Here is a 23,125-nt window from a genome sequence, read left to right as displayed (position 1 = left end):
CATCTGTAATTCCTAAAAAAAATACAGGACATTTTCGTAGAATCTTTAAGTGTGTCATAATGGTGTGATTTATATTACTATAAATTCTAAAATTTGTGTGTGCATTTATTATTGTGTTTGTTGGCTTGGGCTACACTTTTTGTCTTTTTTGGTTTTACCAGCTCTTCAGTTTTTTGGATTTTCAAATATTTTGGCTTCAAGCTTCACTGAAGAGACATTTTTTCTTACATTAGCAACATGACAGGTTCTACATGTTGAGCAGGATCTGCTTACCCTTCAAGAGCACCTGAGATCACCCCCAGTTTTTGGTGGGGTTCGTGTTTCCCTGTCTTTAGTTTTCTATGTCGTGTTTTGTATACTATTGTTTATCTTTTTGTCCTTTTCTTTTTGCCAAGGCATTGTCAGTTTATATTTGACTAAGGAGTTTGAATGTCCCTTTACTATGTTTCACATCTCTTTTATTGTCGAAATGGGCATCTGGTGCAGTAAAATAATTAATCCGTACCGTTAATGTTATTAGACAATGAACAAGATTAGTTATTGTAATTTGGGGAAATGATGGATAGAAATAATGCTATAAAAATTTAAAATGAGTTTTTATTTTAGCAAAAACCAATACTTGAAGGTATCATATTTCATGGTGTAACTGGAAAAAATTATCAATACAAGCAACAACATAAAATTCCACTTTAGCAGTAATCACTTTGACACAATATAAAAATAAGAAGATGTGGTATGATTAACAATGAGACAACTAACCATTAGAGACCAAATGACATAGAAGTTAACAACTATAGGTCACCATACGATCTTCAACAATGAGCAAAACCCATACTGCATAGTCAGCTATTAAAGGCCCCTAAATGACAAATTATATACTGCAACAAACGATAACCACTGAATTACAGGCTCCTGACTTGGGACAGGCACATACAGAATGTGGCAGGGTTAAACTAGTTTGTTGGTGCCAAACACTCCCCATAACCACAGGACATTGGTGCAACAGTACAACATAAAAACAAACTTTGAAAATGCGCTCCGCCTGGAGCAGCTGGATACAACCGCAAAGGTCAAACTCTGAACAGTTGGGGCAAGTATGGACACAATATTCAAGCTTGATACAGCTCTGAATTTGGATATTAATTAAATTTTGACACATTGTAGATTTCTGACACAAAATAAATGTGGTCAGATAACTTAAAAATTTGAAATGGGACATTTAATCTACTTTATGGTCCAATATCCAAAATCTAATTCCATGGTTAGATTCGGCATATAAAAAAAAAACATGAATTCAAACAAAGTTTAATTTTGGACCCTTTGGACCTTAATATGGACTAATTTGAAAACAGGGCCCAAAATTAAAAATCTGAATGCACAGTAAGATTCAGCATATCATAGAACCACAAGAATTCAGTTTTTGATGAAATCAAACAAAGTCTAATTTTGGACCCTTTGGACCTCAATGTAGACCTATTTAAAAATGTCCAAGTATCCAATATAGTAATACATAGTGAAAACCTCAAACAATTCAGACTTTAAATTAATCCTCATTGAGATTGGTTAAAAGATTTGTATTTATTTTCAATTGAATTTTTCTTGCTGTTGTGCAATACTTTGCTGTTGCACAATACTTAGTAAATCTGTTTACAAACTAAATATAATAATTTACACACCCTGTTTGGTGTGTATCTCCTGCCATATCAGTATTTGTTGTTTCTTTATGTAGATCAGAAATAATTTATGTTAGAACCAGCTTAGCCAGTATAAGAAAAGTCTTGTTTTTGGCCCCTATTTGTCCTCTAGTTTTCTTAATGATTAAAGCCACAACCCACAAAAATGACCCCAACCTTCTGAGTGTGGTATGGAACCTTGTGGTACGATTTCATAGAGATCCATTGACTAATACTTAAGTATTTGTCTGGAAACAAGAAAAACATTGTTACTCCCTCCCCATAGAGATCAATACACTTATACACAAGTTATTGTCCGGAAACTAGAACAATGCCTTTTTTGGCCCCCTTTTGACCCCTAATTCCTAAACAGTTGGGACCATAACCCCCAAAATCAATGCCGACCTTCCTTTTGTTCTATTGAACCTTGTCGTTAAATTTCATAGAGATGCATTCACTTATACTAAAGTTATTGTCCCAAAACCAAATGTCTTCAGGCGACGACAACATGATAGCAATATACAAACGAACATTTTTTGCGGTCGTATAAAAATCAATTGAAAAGGACTTAACTCATCAGATTGATACAAAGCAGAAAAACATCTAACAAAAACACAGAACGGACATGGCAGGATATTTATACATCCCAATGACAGTATATATAATTTTTAACAAGTCAACTAAAAGTGGTCTGAGAAGAATGAAGTAATGAGTACTAGTCAACTATCAATATGGTTTTTTTCTCATTGTTGAAAGTCTGTCTCCATTCGTCTTCCGTAATATTTTACAAATATCTTCTCCCCTGAAACTATCTGGCCAATTGGAACCAAACTTGGCCACAATCATCACTAGGGTATCTTCTTTAAAAAAATGTGTCAGATGATCACGCCTCCCACTTATATGGCCGATAAGGTTAAAGATAGAACATATGGGTAAAATGCAAGTTTTGTCTATTATCTTGATAACTGCTATAGAGAAAATCTGACCAGAATCTCAAGACAAGATCTCATCAAAAGTCAACATGACAAAATCCTGGGTCCACTCCTTATAGAAGTTATTGCCCCTCATTGATGTTTTTTTTTCTATTTTTCGTGTTTTTACATATTATCTTGACAACTGTAATAGATAAAGAGAAACTTTACGTAGCAAAAATGATCAACAGTACAAGATCTACAATTTGTCAGTTGTTCCTTATAAAAGATATTGCCCTTTAATGATAATTTTTATTTTTACCTGTTTTGATTGCATATTTGGCCAAATAAATAGTAGTAGATAAAACAAGAGTGCACACGCTGAAATGTCTCGCCTTCTTTACTAACCATTGATATTATGTTGATAGTCCTAAATGAAAGCTTTACTACAACTATTACATAAACTTAACATGATCCAAGAAAATGAAGTCAAGGTCATATAAACCAAACGAGAAATACATGTACACCTAACAATCATTCAATACACTAAATATAGTTGACCTATAGTTTATAGTTTCTAAGAAACAGACTTAAGGTAGATCATAAGTATATATTTTTTGAGACAGAATTTTTTTATAATTTGCCAAAATGAAGATTTTACTATGCTCTTTTCAAAAATATAATAAAAAGTATGGGTCACCGTGCTATTTTTCAAGCTATTAGTCGTTGAAAATTGCCTAAATTTGGTTAGATTGTTCATGAAAAAACACATTTGTGTGCATAAAAAAATTTCTATGAGATACAATTTTGAAATAAATTGTGAGAAGATAGGTTTTATAATATGTTTTAAGAAAATAAAAAGAAAAAATGAGGTCACCGAACTTGTTTTCTTGCTACAAGTAAAAATTAAAAATTTCCCTATTAGTCCAGTATAAATTTTTTACTAAAAGAGTTATCTCCCCTTAAATGGCTCATTTGAAAAAATGATTCTAAACACAAAAAAAATGATATTTGTTTAAATATTTTGAATAATACAATAAATAACCAAATCTTCTTTATATAAATAAATAGTCTAACCATTAAATTGCAAATCTGTCTCCAAATTTGCAGATTTGGGCAAATAACTAGACCGATTTTGTACTGCGATTGTACAATCCAAGATGGCGGTATACCATGAATCTACCTTAACCAAGAAAACTAAACATTGACCAATGAATCGTGAAAATGAGGTCAAGGTCAGATGAACCATGCCAGGCAGACATGAACAGCTTACAATCCTTCCATACAACAAATATAGCTGACCTATTGCTTATAGTTTTAAGAAAAACAGACTGAAACACATAAACTTAGCACTGAGCAATGAACCGTGAAAATGAGGTCAAGTTCAAATAAAACCTGCGAGATTGACATGTACACCATAGAATATTTCCATACACCAAATATAGTTGACTTATTGCTTATAGTATAAGAAAAGACCAAAATTCAAAAACTTAACTTTGACCACTGAACCATGAAAATGAGGTCAAAGTCAGATGACACCTGCCAGTTGGACATGTACACCTTACAATCATTCCATACACCAAATATAGTAGACCTATTGCATAAAGTATAAGGAATATGGACCAAAACACAAAAACTTAACTATAACCACTGAACCATGAAAATGAGGTCAAGGTCAGATGACACCTGCCAGTTGGACATGTACACCTTACAATCCTTACATACACCAAATATACTAGACCTATTGCTTATAGTATCTGAGATATGGACTTGACCACCAAAACTTAACCTTGTTCACTGATCCATGAAATGAGGTCAAGGTCAAAGTGAAAACTGTCTGACGGGCATGAGGACCTTGATAGGTACGCACATACCAAATATAGTTATCCTATTACTCATAATAAGAGAGAAATTAACATTACAAAAAATCACAACTTTTTTTTCAAGTAGTCACTGGGCCATGAAAATGAGGTCAAGGACAATGGACATGTGACAGATGAAAACTTCGTAACATAAGGCATCTATATACAAAGTATGACGCATCCAGGTCTTCCACCTTCTAAAATATAAAGCTTTTAAGAAGTTAGCTAACGCCGCCTTAGCCGCTGCCGCCGCCGGATCACTATCCCTGTCGAGCTTTCTGCGACAAAAGTCGCAGGCTCGACAAAAACTGTAAACATAAACAATGATCAACAGAACATGTACAAGATCTACAAATTTGTCAAGATGGCAGAAATTGTCAGTTGACACCTTATGAGTTATTGCTCTTTAACAATGATTTTACGCCCCAAAAACGCACAAATGAATCCAAATAAGGTCACCCAAAACCAAACATTTTGAGGGAAAGATAATGATTGGAATCAAGCGTATTGACGTGTAACAAATTTTAACCCCAAAGGCCCTATAAGAGACCGTTTCCTAATTTCCTTCTTTTTTTGTATTAATCTTGTCGTTTAACCAATTTTCAAGTTCCAGTTTCAATACAAGGTTCAGAAATGAGACTTGTTTATAGATCTTGTCTAGCTAATCATTTTTGCCATTTAAAGTTTCTCTGTATCTGTTAAAGTTTACTGTATCTAGTTTTCATGATAATAGGAAACTAGAGAGGTGATCTAGTTATCAAAGATACTCCTACCCACAGCAACTGAGAGATCACGATTTTGTTTAGTGTTCCAAACCATTCCATTAATTTTGAATCAGTTCGAATTAAAGAACCTTTGTGAGCATGCTCACATACCCCATGACCCCACATTAACACTGGACAAACAAAATGTCATGAGATTCCTAAGTCTTCAAAATTTGCCTACAATCAAAACCATAAATTTGGAATGAATTGAAAATGATGAAAATCAAAAGGTTAAGGGGTCCAAAGCATTCCATTAAGATTTCAATCAATATCAAAAAGAGGTTCTCCAATTATTATCCAGAATCCACAAAAGCTTTGAATAATTTTGTCTACAGGACTGTTAGTTATGTAACAAAGCTGAGAAACTGACTGCCCAGAAAAAGTACACAAGAACAAATTCGTTGCACCCTGTGGTGACCCTCATGAAAAAGGTTAAACCAAGTAAGTTCTAATCATCACCCCTTTGTTAATCATGAATTGTGTTTCTTTAAGATTACCAAATACTGTTGTTTGATCTGGTTTGACTTTGTAATCATTTTTCACTAGGTGATAATTAAATTTTTGTTTAAATAATAAGTACATGTCTATATAAAGTATATTAAATGAGCTATCAATTGTAATATAAAAGTCCTGGGACTATTATCTAGTCCTAGCAAGGAATTGTATATTTAAAAGGAATGGAAAAGCGGCCGACTTCAAAGAAAATTTTATGATGCATCTCTGTCTCGGGTGGTGCGTTAATTACATTCCGTCGCTCTAACTGGCTCATTACTTATCTGGCAGTAGTTATCAAACTTGGGTCATTTAATCACGAAGTGAAACAAAGAATTGTATATTTAAATGGTCAATTCCTTAAATGAAATAACAAACAAAAAATACAACAATATAACAATACAACCTTATACAAAGTTACTTCTGAAAAACGTTTTATTCTTTTTCCTTGTCATGAAGGCAGAGACATATAATACATATTGTATTATATATGTCTCTGATGAAGGTATGCAACAATAAGATGAAATCAGACATTATACGAGTTTTTAAAAAGAAAGTTACAGTAATGCAAAAAGGAAAAAAAAAAAATTTCAAATTTGGAATATGACTGGTGTAGAAAAGTATAAAGGAAGAAGTACGAGAACATATATTGTATTTTATCTAGATAAAAGAACTTAGCATAAACGTGCTATAATAAACAACGGTTTGGGATATCCAATTTGCAGGTATAATCTATCATGTATCATTGATAAGCTAATTTGTGTCTTATATACTTAAAATGTCAAAAATGAATCATGCCGAGCTCACCTGTTAATGCGTAATTATGACCTGGTGCAATAAAAAATTTAATTAGAAACAGTTGAAACTTTCACACATTCACATATTATTTATTTTAACACCAAAGGAATACTTTGCGACCTCTAGACTACTGCTCTGCGAGAAAAAAAGGGAGGAACTGTTTTGTTGTTAAGCGTATGGTAATTTGAGGCAACGCTTAATAATGGCAAACTGCAATACCAAACAACGATTAAGTATAAAAAATAGTATTTGACGAAAAAATAAATGAATAAAATCGTGTATAAAACGGCACAATCAATCCCAATCGGAAGTCTATTATACATTTCTTGCCTGGAATTTCCGACTTCGTCGGTGTGGAACTTGACTGAACAAAATGGCGTCAATGTTAACTATAAACATGGGATTTTGAAAAATCATAGCAAATTCGTTTTTATCACCATTTTCATAAAACCAACACTATGTGATAGAAAAAAGGTTAAGCTTTTAAATTGTATGTCAATGTCACATCTATTTCAAGTAGTTATTTAACCCTTTCCAGAATACGGCGTGTTGGTGTATTTATTGATGCACTACTTAAAATTTTCAACATGTTTTGAAATAAAATCATTTACAATGTACCAATAACATTTAGCATTCGTAATTTAGACCAAACTGTAGGAAAATATTCCTTCTTTAAAATGATATCTCATTTTCTCACTTTGTTCTTTCTACTTTCCAATATTAAAAAAAAATCGTATTACATGAAAGACATGTTTTGGCAGAATAATGAAATTCAAAAGTGAAATTTCGAAAAATCGTAGAAAAATTCAGAAATATTACCAGAAACTTAAAAAAAGGGCAAAAGTGCTAGAATAAGGTTTCAGCTTCATAATGATATCAACTATTTTGTTTTGCCCTACGTAGTTGCGGAGCTTTTAGAAAAAATCAAAACACTGTATTTTTTGTTTTGTAATACGGATGCAACTCACTCAAGTTTCAAGACCCAGGTCTATTTTAATAAGAATTTTCATAATAAAATATTACAAATGTATGTTCGAAAAGGCATTAAAATGATACCTAAGGCCTTACCTTTTTCACGGAATAGGAGTTTATTCTTGATTTGGGTTTCTCTCTCCTTTATATCTTCTCAAGCAAGATGACCCAGTGAATTTTAAAGACCGATCTATATGACAGGAAATGGACCTCCGTCATGATTCTTTATATTATTCATCATACTTCTGACCGAGTCAGACATGGATTATAGCTCTGTGGGTATCCCAATTGATCTCGAGCCATGTTTCCATTCCTTTTAAATATACAATTCCTTGGTCCTAGATATTAATGTTGAGGGTCTTACATCCATAATACCCACAATGCGTAAAATGGGTATAATTTGTGTTTCCATTTTGTAGATATATTTTAGAGTTAGTACATGAGTATTGCTCGGTACTTGATTAGTAATTCTTCACCGACATCCCTTATACAATGTAAATAGCAATAGACAGTACGGTATAAAACACAGACTATGTCTAAAAGAATACAAAAATTTCTATTAAGCATAAGTATTTTATTATAATTTTTATACAATTCATTTTTGGTTATCACAGCAGGTCATGAATTTCTTAAAAAAAGCCATGAATCTTTATGTCATCTTATGCCTTTGGCCACCTACAAAAATAAAACATTGAAGTAGTTTACTTTCAGTGAAATTGTTGTAAATAAAAATTTAATTTCTTCTTTTAAAAAAAAACTGCCTAGATATTTGATATGTTAGATTTAGGAAATCATGTGCATAACTTGAAGTTTGATTTATTAAGATTTTTACACACTAAGGCAAAGTTTACCACTTTAAAAGGTTAACACTATGATTTTTAGTTTCCTGTTGGTTATTAAGCTCCATGAGTATTCTAGAATTCCCCTTCTTGACATTCATTATTTGAGGATCAAATAGTACAAATTAAATCAATCTATTTAAAAGATGTGAGTTTTTACGTTCATTCTTGCAGACCTTCCTGTAATTGTCAAAATGAAAAGGTTTATCTTTTGAATATGTCTGATAAACATTCACTCCATATCCTTTTTATCTCAAATTTTTAAAGTTAAAACTGAGCACTTAGCAGGTCAAAACCCTCTGTTTTGAAAATAAGAAGAAACTATGAATGTGCTTACTTGTGTTTCTACCTCACAAATGTTACCATTTGGTACTGTTTGTTTCCGTTGGTAAGTTCTCCTATGTTTACTGTCTATTTCTGTCAGGTACCAAGTACCAGGAAACAAATGGTCTGTAGACTGAACTGGTGTGTAGGGTGCTACAAGAGATATATCACTACATTGATCATTACAAATATTAAATCATTAACATTAGCTCTTTCCAGATTTCTCAAAACATGAATTTTACTCTAAAATTTGCAGCAGGTTATTTCCCTTGTTGGGCAGTAGAACTGCTTTGCTGCAATGAAGGTCAATGAAGAGTCACAACAGATTATCATCAAATATTTCATTGCACTGGTCTCTTTAATATTATTCATAACAGAGTCCCTGTACTGTAAAAATCTAAAGAAAGAACAAATGTTTATACAGTGATATGATATCTGAACCATAGAACAGTTTCTTAATCTTGTTTAAGAAGCTGGAATTGAACAGTGTACAAATATCACTAGAGGAAGGAATTTTAATACAAGCAATTGGTCACGAAATATTTGTGTGATTTCCTAAAATCAATTTTAAAATTAGATAAATCGTTTTTCGTTTTTTGCTATGGTGTTGTCAGTTTTTGCTTCAACTTATGAGTTTGAATATCCATTCTGTATCTTCCCCGTTTCTTGTTAACAATTAATTTGACCTTAATTTTGGTCTTTACTTTACACAAGAAAGGACTGCCTTCTTGATTTAATTTGGTTATAATTCATTTTTCTAGACTCCTTCAGATTGTTTTACCGTGTAGTGTATGCATTTCAAAGAAAAAGCAGAACAGTAAAAAATTTAGTTCAAATTACAGAAAACTGATACTTATTGTGTAATGTTCATTTGTGTACATATACAAGAAAGCTTTTAACTTTCTTCTGCATGTCATAAGCATCTGAAAACAATTGTGTCAATGTGTGTGTGTAGATGTGATTTTAAAACTTGTGACTGTGGCATAACATGCATGGATGAAAAGGTCACCATTTGGTCAACTCTCCAAAAATAACTTGAGTGACACTATCTGTTGATATGATTAATTTATAATATTAATTTAGAGTACATGTAAATAAAAACAACTTTTTGTAAAGTGTTTACCTTTCTGAAACATTTTGATATGGTTGGCAGCTGGAGAAAACAATAATTTGTTTACATACTGATAACCAGATAGGTCAGTCATAGGTGTGTATACCAGAGGTTGTAAGCTGTAAATATATTTTGCTGAAGGCTTTTAAAGAAAAGTTTCATTTAATATGATAAAAGTCCATGACTCATATGTAAAATAAATCTCTTCAAATGTTTATTTCAAAAGTGTATATGTGCATTAAGTGTTTTTCAAGCACTTGACCCTTATATCCTTTCAAATATAAGTGTAATATCTCAATTTTAGTGTAAATAGAACCCAGTATCTCGTCTGCATTGCTGTTGTCAGTGTAAAGTGTAATATTGAGTGCCAAAACTAATTCTATTTATCATAAAATACAAAATAAACTGTTGACACAGAGATATGTCTCACCTGTCTGTAGAAAATTCAGAAAAAGACAATCTGATGGACAGCAACATTGCTTATTAATTTGAAGTAGAGGGCAGCACATCAAAATGATTGTCAAACTGAGATGTACTGATGGTAATGCAACTTAATAGAAAATATCATTGTCTTTCACAAGTAGTTCCTATTTAACTAACTTAAGCAGAAAAATTAACATTGAAAATTGGTAGTTAATTGAAAATCACTGGAACAGGGTCTCTAAATAGTCTTCAAACTGATATGTACTGATAGTAATGCACATTTATAGAAAATATCTTTGATTTATCACAAGAAATTCCTATCAAACTGACTTAAGCAGAAAACTTAACATTGGAAATTACTAATTAATTCAAAGTTACTGGACTATGACGTAGGGGGAAGGGCCTTGAAATAGTCATCAAACTGATATGCACTGATAGTAATGCAACTTTATAGAAAATATCAGTGATCTATCACAAGTAGTTCCTATCAAACTAACTTAAGCAGAACTTAGCATTGAAAATTGCTTATTAATTGAAAGTTGCTGGACCGTGACCAATTGGTCAGGGCCTAGAAATAGTTGTGAAACTGAAATGTACTGATACTGATTCAACTTTATAGAAAATGTCATTCATCTATTACAAGTAGTTCCTGCAAAATTACCTTAAGTAGAAAACTAAACAATTGTTGACACTGTTCCATTGTTGTCGTCACTGGAAAAACCACACCTATGTGGTGCCTTTCATAACTTTCGTTACAGGCGAGACAAAAACATTATTCAAATTTTTTCATATATATATATATATAATATGCTATTCTTGACCTTGAAAATGCTTCTGTCCAAGTTTTAAGACATTTCATAAATGGTTTAACAAAGTTATCAATGTCTAAAAATTTAACCCAAGGGTGAATCTAAATGTTTACTGCCAGAAAAACTAAGTCCATTTATCAGTAAAATACAGAAAAATGAAAAATGTCTTTCAAAATTTTGCTTCAGTTATTATCTCTCAAAGTTCGATGAAGCTTTGACAAAGTTTTAGTGCTTGTAAAAACTTTCACTCCAGAGTGTATCTTAATGTAAACTGCAAAAAAGTCCTCTTATGACTAAAATACGAAAAAATGAAAGAAAAAAAAGAAAAAAAATTCCTCTGGATGCAGTCTTATGAAGATTATTGATGTCTTAAAGAAATTTCAACCCAGAAACCCTAAATAATGATGGCACTTACGGAATGTAGGATCGCTTTGTCTCACCCGTATGACAAAATGTTGCAGGCTTGACAAAATCAGAAGTACAAAGTATTAATGTTGAAAATTATAAAAAAAGATTTTATTGCTTTAATACCTGAATTATGAGTTTCTTCTCGCAGTTTCATCATCTCTGAAAAGGTTTCTGGGGAACATTTTGTCCTTTTCTCCAGATAGGATTTAACATGAGAAACATTGTCTTTTAATTGTTGTAAAGCGTATATCATTTTGTCCTCCTTTGTAAATTGAAGTGAAAACATGGCTGATGCTAGACCCGATCCATATGAAAATAAAATAATCCTCTTTCCTTGTAGTTCTTCTGTTGTGTGACTGCAAATAAAAAGGAACAAATAACACAATAATCAATAACAAAGGGAAATAACTCCAAAAACTATTAGATCCACATAAAACATCAGTATGCACAACTACATGTAAAGATTATGAATTTATTGCAGACTTATCATTGGAGTTAGTTGGTTCACTAAATCATAAATTTGGCCGAAAAAATCTGAATCTTTTTAATGTTGTGAAAATTTGATGAAAACATATTTAAATCTATGACTGGTTGAGTTTTTAAAATAATTTCACCTGTTGCGTCATTATTGATGTGTTTGTGACGTCATAAATGTATGAGAATTTGGCTAAAACCTGATTTTTTTCTGAATTCTTCAAATTTTATGATAGTTTTCTGAAAAATTAACAGTGGCACCACCTTTGCCCACAAATATTTTTGCTGAAATATTCTTAAATACATATTCTTTACTTTCACCCAAAATTTGTCAATGGGTGAGAGGTGGTGCCACATATGAAATCACGAAAAAAGATTGAAAAGGTTCACAAATTTCTTGATAAAATAACGAAAATTAAATCTGTTCCTGTTTTAGGCTAATATATTTATCAATATGAAGCAGATATATAATTTTTCTTATCAAACTTTCAAATATATCACATTTAGCAATACTGTTAATTCAGAAATTATTGCGATGTTTTTATTATTGCAAAAAATGCAACAGGATTATCATGGTTATATTCGCAATAATTTAAACTTAAATTTTTTATATGAATTAAACATTTTCTCAACATCGCAAAAATTAAAATCGCATTTTAGTCTAAAATGACAAAATCGCAATAATTAATGCATGCATAATTTCTGAATTTACAGTACATACACATTATATTTACTTGAATCAATTGATATTAAACATAACACCTTTACAGGGCCATTTATTAGGGTTCATGGCTTTACTCATTTCTCCACAAATAGATAAGGCAACATCCATATTGTAGCAAAACAGATGTGTGAACAGTATAAGTATTGTATGAGAGAAAGTCAGAGAGAGAGGGAGATTAATCAAATAAAATTTATATGTAACCTTAAATACTCTTATTGTAAAAATCAATTAGTCAGTGATACATATTGTATACTGCGATATTTTCTATATTTAACCCCTTGTTACCTTTGTCAGGCGGTAGTGTAGTATGGGGGTATTTACCTGTGTTTAAAGTTATTGCAAATGGATGGTATTTTTGTTCAAGCATATTGTTTTTCTTTTATTGTTTAACATTTCTTACCTATATAACATGTTACTTTTATTATTCTTCCCTTAGTTTATTTATTTTGTATTCTAAATTATTTATTTTGTAAAAATATTTCCTTTCTCTATTGGTACTGTACACGTATACCTAACAACAAAATTATTTTCATTTACCTGTGTTTAAAGTTATTGCAAATGGATGGTATTTTTGTTCGAGCATATTGTTTTTCTTTAATTGTTTAACATTTCTTACTGATATAATATGTTACTTTTATTATTCTTCCCTTAGTTTATTTATTTTGTATTTACATTATGTCATAGGTCAAATTTATTTGTTCAGTGTATGTTCAATGGTGTTAATATGTCCTTTGATTGAGTTAAGCTATTTCAGTTGATATTTTATAGTGTGTCTTTCTATGTTGTGATGTTACACTATTGTTTCAGAAAAAGGGTGAAGGTTTGGTACCATTAAAACGTTTAAACCCGCTGCATTTGTTTGCACCTGTGCTAAGTCAGGAATCTGATGTTCAGTAGTTGTCGTTTGTTGATGTGGTTCATAAGTGTTTCTCGTTTCTCGTTTTTTATATAGATTAGACCGTTGGTTTTCCCGTTTGAATGGTTTTACACTAGTAATTTTTTGGGGTCCTTTATAGCTTACTGTTCGGTGTGAGCCAAGGCTCTGTGTTGAAGACCGTACTGTGACCTATAATGGTTTACTTTTATAAATTTTGACTTGGATGGAGAGTTGTCTCATTGGCACTCATACCACATCTTCTTATATCTATGTATGTAAAATCCTGACCAAAAAATCCATATTTTGTTACGAGGAACATCCAAAAAACGTTCTAATGAATAGAAAAAAATATAAAGAAAGTGTTCAACAAATGACAATATGTTCCAAATGTCAGATATGAATTGTTACTGGATGAAGAGGGTATGTTGATTGAGATCATAAATTATGCCTAGCAGCAAGCCACCAACCAATGGATCATTTAAATAGTTACATTAGCAGAGAGTATAACACTCCAGGAAACAGTTGGAATCGGATTTAAAGTCTACATTGCCACCAAAAAAGTAAAGGTATATCATAAACATGAAAATAAACCCAAAACACAATATGAAACAGCTGTATTCTGACTTCAACACATGTACTCTTACGTATTAGTCATATTAGGACATGAGTAACATAAGAGATTATTTTCTCTATTCCTTTATGAAAATTCTGAATTTTCTAAAGTTTATCTTGCCAAAGCAGAACGTGACTGATCAACTAATTTTATAAAAAAAAAAAAATTGTTTGCTTTAAAGGAGTATACTTGTAAAGAAAAACTCAATACCTTAAAATATATGAAACTAGTCCTCCATACACTGAGGGTGTGTACATGTTTCCTACTTGGTTTGCCAGCAATAATGATGGTTTTGTTTTCTTTTCAAACAACTCTTTGCTGGATGACATAAAATCTTTCTCCAAGTCTTTATTAAATATAGAGTTTTCTGGGGTTACATCTCTGCAAAAAGAAATTATCCTTTTCTAATTTTTTTATCTACTGATTTTATCCTTCACTCTGTCACACGACTTTTTGTGTTGTTGTGGTTTTTTCACATGTAAGATAATTCACAAACTAAATGATCAAATCATTTTTGTTCCCAAACAAGCCAATTCCCTATATAAAATGCATAATTTCACACATTGCATGTCAAAATAAATGGGCATCAGAGTTTGTCACAGCTAATTCTTGTTAATGAATGTTAATATCAAGCAAAAACAAATGTTACCCATTTTTTACAGAATTCAATATGTGATCATTTTTGCATTTTAAGGCAAATGCGAGCTGGAAAATAATCACTCCATATATTTAATAGATAAGCAGGGACAAGTTATGCAATGAGGATTATCCATCTGTATACATAAGCATTTCACTATAAATATAACCTTCTGCAGGATTCCTTCCTATAAAACATGATTGAAAGCTTTTGCCACAGGTAACAAAATGTCATGGTGAATTCAATGCTATATTTAAGAAGTAAAATAAATACAAAAGAATGCTTTTGACCTTCTTTTAAGTAACATTATTAAAGTCGTCATATTTTCTTTTTCCTTGTATCTTAGGGAAAATAACACATTGCAGTGTGCACCCCCATATATAAAAATACATTTATGCTTTAAAACTGATATCAATAACATTACAAATGCTGACAAAGGAACAAAACATATAAGACACCTGCATAAAGCTGTACAATCACTTTTAATTAATTAAGAGGTGTAACCTCATACTCACATTAAAGAAATCCTTACCCTAAAAGAGATCGAACTGTACAGTTTGATTAAAAACATAAGCATACCCAATTAATTGAGTCTTAATTTAAAATTTACAGAGTTATGAAAGTGGAATCTATATGTACAAAAATATTCATAACAGAAACCATTTTAGAAGATGTCTTTCAGTGCTTTATTCTTTTGTGCAAATATCAGTGAACCAAATTTTCATTTGTATCAAATTCAGATGAATCTTATTTTGGGGCCAAAATATTTTCCTGATAAAAATCTTAAAAGTTTGTCATTTCCTGGATATAAATGGTTTTAGAGTAAGGGAGCTACCATTTGATTTTTATGGGGGGGCTAGGATGAAAAATTTTGTCTTGCATTTTTTTTTAGTTGTAATCTCTGTCCTGCCTTTTTATTTTTCACTCTATTTGGTCCTGCCTTTTTTTTATTAGTTTATCCTGACTTTTTTTTACATAAATTGTCATCCTGCCTTTTTTTTTTTTTGCAAAGTTGCTCATCCTGCCTTTTTTTTTACTCAAAACTCCTGTCCTGCCTTTTTTTCAAATTTCATCCTAGCCCCCCCCCCCCCCCCCCCCCCATAAAAATCAAATGGTTGCTCCCCTAAAAACAACACTTTATAGAAAATGAAAATAACACTTTATAAATTTTATGCATTCAAAGCAATTTTCTAAATTTACTTTCACCAGGAACCCTCAAATCTAACAAATTTAAATATAAGAATTGAAACATGTGAAGAGCAATATGAACAAAAGGGACCTAAATGTCAAATCAATCTAAGGTCAATTTTGCCTGCGGGAGTTGGAACCTTAGTTTCTTAAAAATTTATAAATTTATATGCAAGCCATCTATCTGAGTATCATGTTTTTTTTTTTATCCCACAAAATTTCAGAATACTTTAGATTGAATTTTGTTCATGAAAGTTTTTAAGTTTTGCTTTTTTTATGTACTGCTCTGCTAAAACAATAAATTTATTTTGGTTAGTAGGATTTTACTTTTCACATAACAAGTCTAGGAAATTTTTGCTTTTCTCAGAGTCTTAAAATTATTTGAAATAAAATGCTCCGCAGGGCACATCTTGATACGACCGCAGAGGTCGAACCCTGAACAGTTGGGGCAAGTATGGACACAACATTCAAGCTTGATACAGCTCTGAATTTGGATTGTGATTAAATATTTGACACAGCATAGGTTTCTGACACAGAATGAATGTGGTCTAAGAACTTAAAAATTTTAAATTGGACATTCACCTATTATGGTCCAATATCCAAAATCTAAATACATGGTTAGATTCAGCATATCAAAGAACCCCAAGAATTCAATTTTTGATGAAATCAAACAAAGTTTAATTTTGAACCCCGATTTGGACCAACTTGAAAACTGGGCCCATAATCAAAAATCTAAATACATGTTTAGATTCAGCATATCAAAGAACCCTAAGAATTCAATTTTTGTTAAAATCAAACTTAATTAAATTTTGGACCCTTTGGACCTTAATGTAGACCAATTTGAAAACGGAACCAAAAATTAAGAATCTAAATACACGGTTAGATTCGGCATATCAAAGAACCCCAATAATTCAATTTTTGATGAAATCAAACAAAGTTTAATTTTGGACCTCAATGTGGACCAATTTAAAAACGGGGCCAAAAATCCAAAAACTTAATACACGGTTAGATTCAGCATATTAAAGAACCCCAAGAATTCAAGAATAAAACCCCATTGAAATTGGTCAAGAAATAAGCAATTTATACGAAGTATCTTCTTTTGCACAATACTGTGCAATTGAATATTTCTTGCTATTGCGCAATACTGCACAATTGACAATTTCTTGCTATTGCGCAATATTGTGCTATTGGATGTTTCTTGCTATTGCGCAATACTGTGCAATTGAAGATTTCTTGCTATTGCGCAATACTGTGCAATTGAAGATTTCTTGCTATTGTGCAATACTGTGCAATTGAAAATTTCTTGCTATTGCACAATACTTATTATATAATAATTTACACATCCTGTTTGGTGTGTATCTCCTACCATATCATTATTATTTGCTTTTAAATATAAATCAGAAATAACCAACTTAAAATGGAAAAAAAAAAAAAAAATCCCCCCCCCCCCCCAAATTTTTTGAACCCCCTTATGATTCATCACCCCCAAACTCAATCCCAGCCTTCCCTTTGTGGTATGGTACCTTGCAGTACAATTTCAGAGAGATCCATACACTTGAACACAAGTTATTGTCTGGAAACTAGAAAAATGTGTTTTTTGGCCCCTTTAGGCCCCCAATTCCTAATCGTTTCGGGCAATTACCCCCAAAACTCAATTCCAGCTTTCCCTTTGTGATATGGAACCTTGTAGTACAATTTCAGAAATATCCAAACACTTACACACAAGTTATTGTCATGAAACTAGAAAAATGCTTGTTTTTAGCCCCTTTTTTGGCCCCTAATTCCTAAAATTTTGAGGCAATTACCCCCAAAATCAATCCCAGTATTCACTGTGTGATATGGAACCTTGTGGTACAATTTCAGAGAGATCCATACACTTGAACACAAGTTATTGTCTGGAACTAGAAAAATGCTTATTTTTGGCCATTTTTTTGGCCCCTAATTCCTAAACGTTTCAAGCAATTACCCCCAAACTCAATTCCAGCTTTCCCTTTGTGATATGGAACCTTGTAGTACAATTTCAGAAAGATCCATACACTTACACACAAGTTATTGTCATGGAACTAGAAAAATGCTTGTTTTTTGCCCCTTTTTTGGCCCCTAATTCCTAATATTTTGAGGCAATTACCCCCAAAATCAATCCCAGCATTCCCTTTGTGATATGGAACCTTGTGGTACAATGTCAGAGAGATCCATACACTAACACACAAGTTATGTCTGGAAGTTACAAAAATGCTTATTTTTGGCCCCTTTTTGGCCCCTAATTCCTTAACTGTTGGTACCATAATCCCCAAAATCAATCCCAACCTTCCTTTTGTGGTATTGAACCTTATGATTAAATTTCATAGAGATCCATTCACTTAAACTAAAGTTAGAATGCGAAAACCAATGTGTCTTCGGACGACGCCGGACGACGACGACAACGACGCCAACGTCATACCAATATATGACCGCAAAAATTTTTGCGGTCGTATAAAAAATAGATACCACAAATAAAGAGTAGTCTTAAAGCCATCCAACATGTTATCTTTATCAAATACATGTACTGTAAATTCAGAAATTATTGCATTTATTATTGCGATTTTTGAAGAATGGACAAAAAATGCGAGATTAATTAGTGCGATTTCAGGAAAATTTGCATAAAGATCATATCTGCCAACTGTCACTATTTGAGGGGGATTTCCCCCATGAAAGCTCCCAAATGGAAATTTTGAAAGAGCAATTTGTCCACAATTTAAAACAAAACAATCAATTTTACCATGGCTAAAGGATTGTAAAAGTATGAAAAAGCAAAAAAACATCATTAAAATACATTTGGAGGCCCCCTTAAAGGTTTTGTAGGACTATAAGAGCCATCTTGCACATAAAACCCCTATGGGCATTTTGAAATGTTGGTAGGTATGATAAAGATATATGGATCAGATATCAGAATGCGAGTTCTTATTATTGCGATGCTCACCCAGTCACATTTTTTGCATTAATAAAAACCTTGCAATCATTTCTGAATTTACAGTAATTTGGTCAGGTTATTTCATTACAATTCAATAACGATTAATTATAGTTTATTGTTGCTTCATTACACAACTAGCAAATCTACACAAACTTACTATTGTGATAATTTATAATTACCTGTATTTTTCAAGACCATGATATCTGTTTGCAAAATCTGGATCAGGGTCATCCCAGAAGTCATTTAACATTAGTCTAGCAAAGGATTTCTGCACAAGTTTACAGTAAGGAGAATGAAATATAAAACTATCAATTGAATCCACTAAACTTTTATTGTCTAAAATAGAAAATACAAAAACTTTTCTTAATATTACGTATGAAATGATATGATGTGCAATTGTAGTTCATAGGACAACAATACAAATCATTAATGGCTATTTATGTTGTTGAGTTGCTGTCTCATTGACATCATATACTCCACATCTATTATTCATCTTTGTAAGAGAACAGACATCTTCTTATTTTTATATAAGTATATGAGGTAACAGTGCCTAGATTATTGTGTTTGAAAAAACACTGTTGTATAAGCTTCAAAGACTTTCAAACATAAAAAACAGCTGGGATACATTACATAGATTGGTAAATAATGTCATAAAGTCATGTCTGAATGATAAAGAAATTTGTATGGTGACATATATAAGTTCTCTTTTGTTGATATGTTGTGGTCTTAGTGAAATGTGCCCTTTTTATGGTTATATTCATAGCACTTACCAGAGATCCCCATTTTCTTTGCTTTAGACTTATACATATGATAGCATTTGTCTAAAGCATTAACATAACACTGTACAGATAGCTTCCCGTCCACAACAGGATATTCTGATGAAAGGTCTGGTTTGTAGAAATCATAGGCATGCTGCATGTATATACTTCTTACTCCTGAAAAACATATTTAGAAATTAGAACTGATTCAGCTTAATGTACAGATAGATGTCTTAGGAAATGATAGCCCAATTGAAATCTTCATTAAATATGTATCAATCTTAATTATCTCCCCTTCATGATGTCAACCTGGAATTATGTTGGTTCAAATACATCTGCCTATGGTATACTACCTTTATGTAAAGGGTTTTTAAAATCGATACAAATTTACTGAGAGACTAGCCTAGGTTATTCTTTCATACTCAAGATTAGAAATCGGTGTTCTAGCTAAGATTTAAGGGCAAGTGTGCAGAGTTTTAAGATGAAGGACACTTTAGCACAATTAAATGTCTGAAAATGAACAACTTGATCATGTTTATAGATAAGAATTAAAAGAATGGAATAATTGAATGTACTTTCGATGGATTAATAGTATATAAAGGTTGTAAATAGTTTTTCCAGTAGGTGAAATGATTTATTTTGGCATTGAAATTATTCCTTTCAGAACACAAATATGCATAGAGCAAGACTATAAAGGCAGAGGGTGCACGAAAGGACAGTGGGCCATTGTGTCCCTTTAGTTTGGGCTAGCTAGGACATAAGGAATTATTTTACAGGGATCATTTCATCATACAAAATTTAACCATATATACATCTAGTGTGATACAATATTTCTTCACTGGAGAGTCAAATTCTCAATTTTAAAACACTGAGTATACGATATAAAATATTAGATTTGCAATAAAACTGCAAACTGCAAAATGTGTCATAACTAGTAGTACAGGTTTTCATTTTGAATTTTTTTGTGCCTATCACAAATTAGAACAAAGGATCATAAGAGCCTGAATTGATCACCTGGAATTTTTTGTGTAGATTGTGCATCAAAGATTATTTTGCTGTTTAATGTATTATAAATTGCTTGGCCAAGCGCAGCTGGATACGACTGCAGAGGTCCAACCCTGAACTGTTGGGGCAAAAATCGACACAATATTCGTGCTTGATACAGGTCTGAATTTGGATTGAAATTAAATGTTTGACACATAATAGGTTTCTGACACAGAATAACTGTAGTCAAAGAACTTAGAATTAAAAAAATTCTGTTATATGATTTGAAGAAATTTTCTTTTTATTTTCTGAAATCTGTAATGAGAAAAAAAAATTGTCCCCCCTCTCTATTTCTTTTTTAACCCCCTACCCCCCCCCCCCCCCCCAATTTTTTTCATCTCCCTTTCCCCTCCCCTTTTTCCAAAAAAAAAATCTTTCCCTCAAGATATGGTCATTATCTCAATTCAAATTTCCAATGGAGTTCGAAACCATAATTACCCATTTAAATACATCATAAAAGTCTTAAAATAGAAAATGGCATACATAATCATGTCTAAAAATAATATATCTTTAATCAGCATTTTTATTAGTAACTTCTAAAAATAAATTGACAGCTAATCACCTCAAGACAATACAAAATTTCTTTATACATAATTTTAAAGCAGTGTAAGGGAGGTAATCCAAATTTAACATTGTACTTAAAAGTGATTGTCCATTAACAAGGAAACCCTTGTTTTTTCCCCCTTTTTTGCCCCTAATTCCTAAACGGTTTGAGCCATTTCTCCCCAAAGCCAATCCTAATCATCCCTTTGTGGTATGGAAACTTGTTGTACAATTTCTGAGAGATCCATACACCATTCCACAAGTTATTGTCTGAAAACTAGAAAAATGCTTATTTGGGCCCCTTTTTTGGCCCCTAATTCCTAAACTGTTAGGACCATAACCCCAAAATCAATCCCAACCTTCCTTTTATGGTTATAAACCTTGTGTTTAAATTTCATAGATTTCTATTTACTAATACTAAAGTGATTGTCCGGAAACCAAGTGTCTTCAGAGGAGGACGACGACAATGTGATACCAATATACGACCACAAAATTTTTTTGTGGACGTATAAAAATGCGAGCTTAAACATGCCATTTAAACTTTTCTCTATCAACTTTTGGTACAAATCATCTTTAAAGAGAAATAACTCTTTAATATAAGGGGTTAATTGTCAATTTTATTATTTGCCCTATTTGTAGGTCTTGCTTTAATGAACATTTCTACCTATTATAGATTCTCTCCATCTATCCTAGTTTCAGTAAAAAAACCAAAAAATTGGTAAAAGTCATCTCTCTAGGCAATAATTCCTATAAGGCATCAATTTAAGATTTGGGTCATGTTGAATTATTTGTAGGTTTAACTTTGCTAAACATATTTGCTATTTGAATTTTCTCTCTATCTATCATAGTTTCTGCATAAAACTGAAAAAAAATTGTTAAAGACCATTTTTCAAGGGCAATAGTTCCTATAAGGGATCAATGAGGATTTTGGCCTTTAACCTAGGTCTTACTTTGCTGAACATTTTTGCTGTTTGAAATTTCTCTCTATCATAGTTTCTGCCAAAAAAATATTAAAAAATGAAAAAAAATGTCTTTTCAGGGTAATAACTCCTAAAAATTTAATTGACAATTTTCGCCATGATGACTTATTTGTAGGTCTTATTTTGTTGAACATTTTGCCATCAAAGTCTATCTATCATAATTTTGGGAAAAAAAACTTAAAAATTTAATAAAAATAGGCTTTTAAACGAAATAACTCCTATTATGAATCAATTGCCAAATTTGGTTTTTAAACTTATTGGTGGATCTTACTTTGATGAACATTTTTAATGTTTAAAATTTCTGTTTATCTATAATAGTTTTCAAGATAATAACCAAAAACTGAGAAATTTCCTAAAAATAATTATTTTCTGGGTATTTACTCCAAATTGGGTTGTCCATTTCACGTGAAATATTCTGGCAAATTTCTTATAATTTTTATCCCATGTCAGTTTTGCTCTACACTACAAACTGCTCAGACTTTGAAAAGACCATATTTTGTACTCGACCAGTAAAATCGAGCACAGATTTTACTCGACAGTACTTAAGTGTACTTAACTGTACTCGACTTTACTTAATAAGTCTGATTACTTGATGATCTTGGTGTAGTCTGAAATGGTCTTGACCATGGCTCGACCAGTCTCGACCTGTCTCGACCTGTCTCGACTAGTCTCAACTCAGTCTCTACCAGTCTTGACCAGTCTCGACCTGTCTCTACTAGTCTTGACCTTCAAATTTAGTCTTGACTGGTCTGAATCAACCAATCTAACTAAATTAAACATAGATCTAACAAAATTCCAGTTTATTTGGTAGTTTGGTTCATTGCTGTGAAATTAAACAATTTAATTAATAGGTAAAAAAAAATTTGATTAAATTCAGATAGTCATCTTTAATTTATTTCTATAACTTTTTCAAATCAACTTGGATTTTCATAAAACTCTACAGTTATCTCA

At 31.9% G+C, this 23,125-nt stretch overlaps 1 protein-coding gene and 1 long non-coding RNA gene across 6 annotated transcripts in view; both read right to left on the bottom strand.

Moving 5' to 3' along the window:
- Window positions 1-2,942: 2,942 nt before the first annotated feature.
- LOC127703848 (uncharacterized) lies at window positions 2,943-3,945 on the bottom strand. Its single transcript, XR_007983087.1, has 2 exons — window positions 3,768-3,945; window positions 2,943-3,173 (listed from the first exon to the last, which is right to left on the bottom strand). It is a non-coding gene; the product is annotated as an uncharacterized LOC127703848 (long non-coding RNA).
- A 4,080-nt stretch (window positions 3,946-8,025) lies between these two features.
- LOC127702265 (hydroxymethylglutaryl-CoA synthase 1-like) overlaps window positions 8,026-23,125 on the bottom strand; it is a 30,698-nt gene continuing 15,598 nt past the window's right edge. For 4 of the 5 annotated variants that reach the window (XM_052206402.1, XM_052206396.1, XM_052206418.1 and 1 more), the window contains 7 exons: window positions 19,620-19,784; window positions 19,029-19,185; window positions 15,227-15,244; window positions 14,285-14,455; window positions 11,510-11,742; window positions 8,649-8,788; window positions 8,026-8,147 (listed from right to left, as the gene is read on the bottom strand). In XM_052206402.1, the coding sequence (XP_052062362.1) occupies window positions 8,127-8,147; window positions 8,649-8,788; window positions 11,510-11,742; window positions 14,285-14,455; window positions 15,227-15,244; window positions 19,029-19,185; window positions 19,620-19,784 (905 nt within the window). In that variant the 3' untranslated portion in view covers window positions 8,026-8,126. The remainder of the gene's footprint in view (window positions 8,148-8,648; window positions 8,789-11,509; window positions 11,743-14,284; window positions 14,456-15,226; window positions 15,245-19,028; window positions 19,186-19,619; window positions 19,785-23,125) is intronic. The other variant, XM_052206426.1, reaches the window with a different exon arrangement.

The sequence above is a fragment of the Mytilus californianus genome, unplaced genomic scaffold (assembly GCF_021869535.1).
Source record: "Mytilus californianus isolate M0D057914Y unplaced genomic scaffold, xbMytCali1.0.p SCAF_1, whole genome shotgun sequence".
Taxonomy (NCBI): Eukaryota; Metazoa; Mollusca; class Bivalvia; order Mytilida; family Mytilidae; genus Mytilus; species Mytilus californianus.
This window is presented reverse-complemented; position numbering and strand designations above follow the sequence as displayed.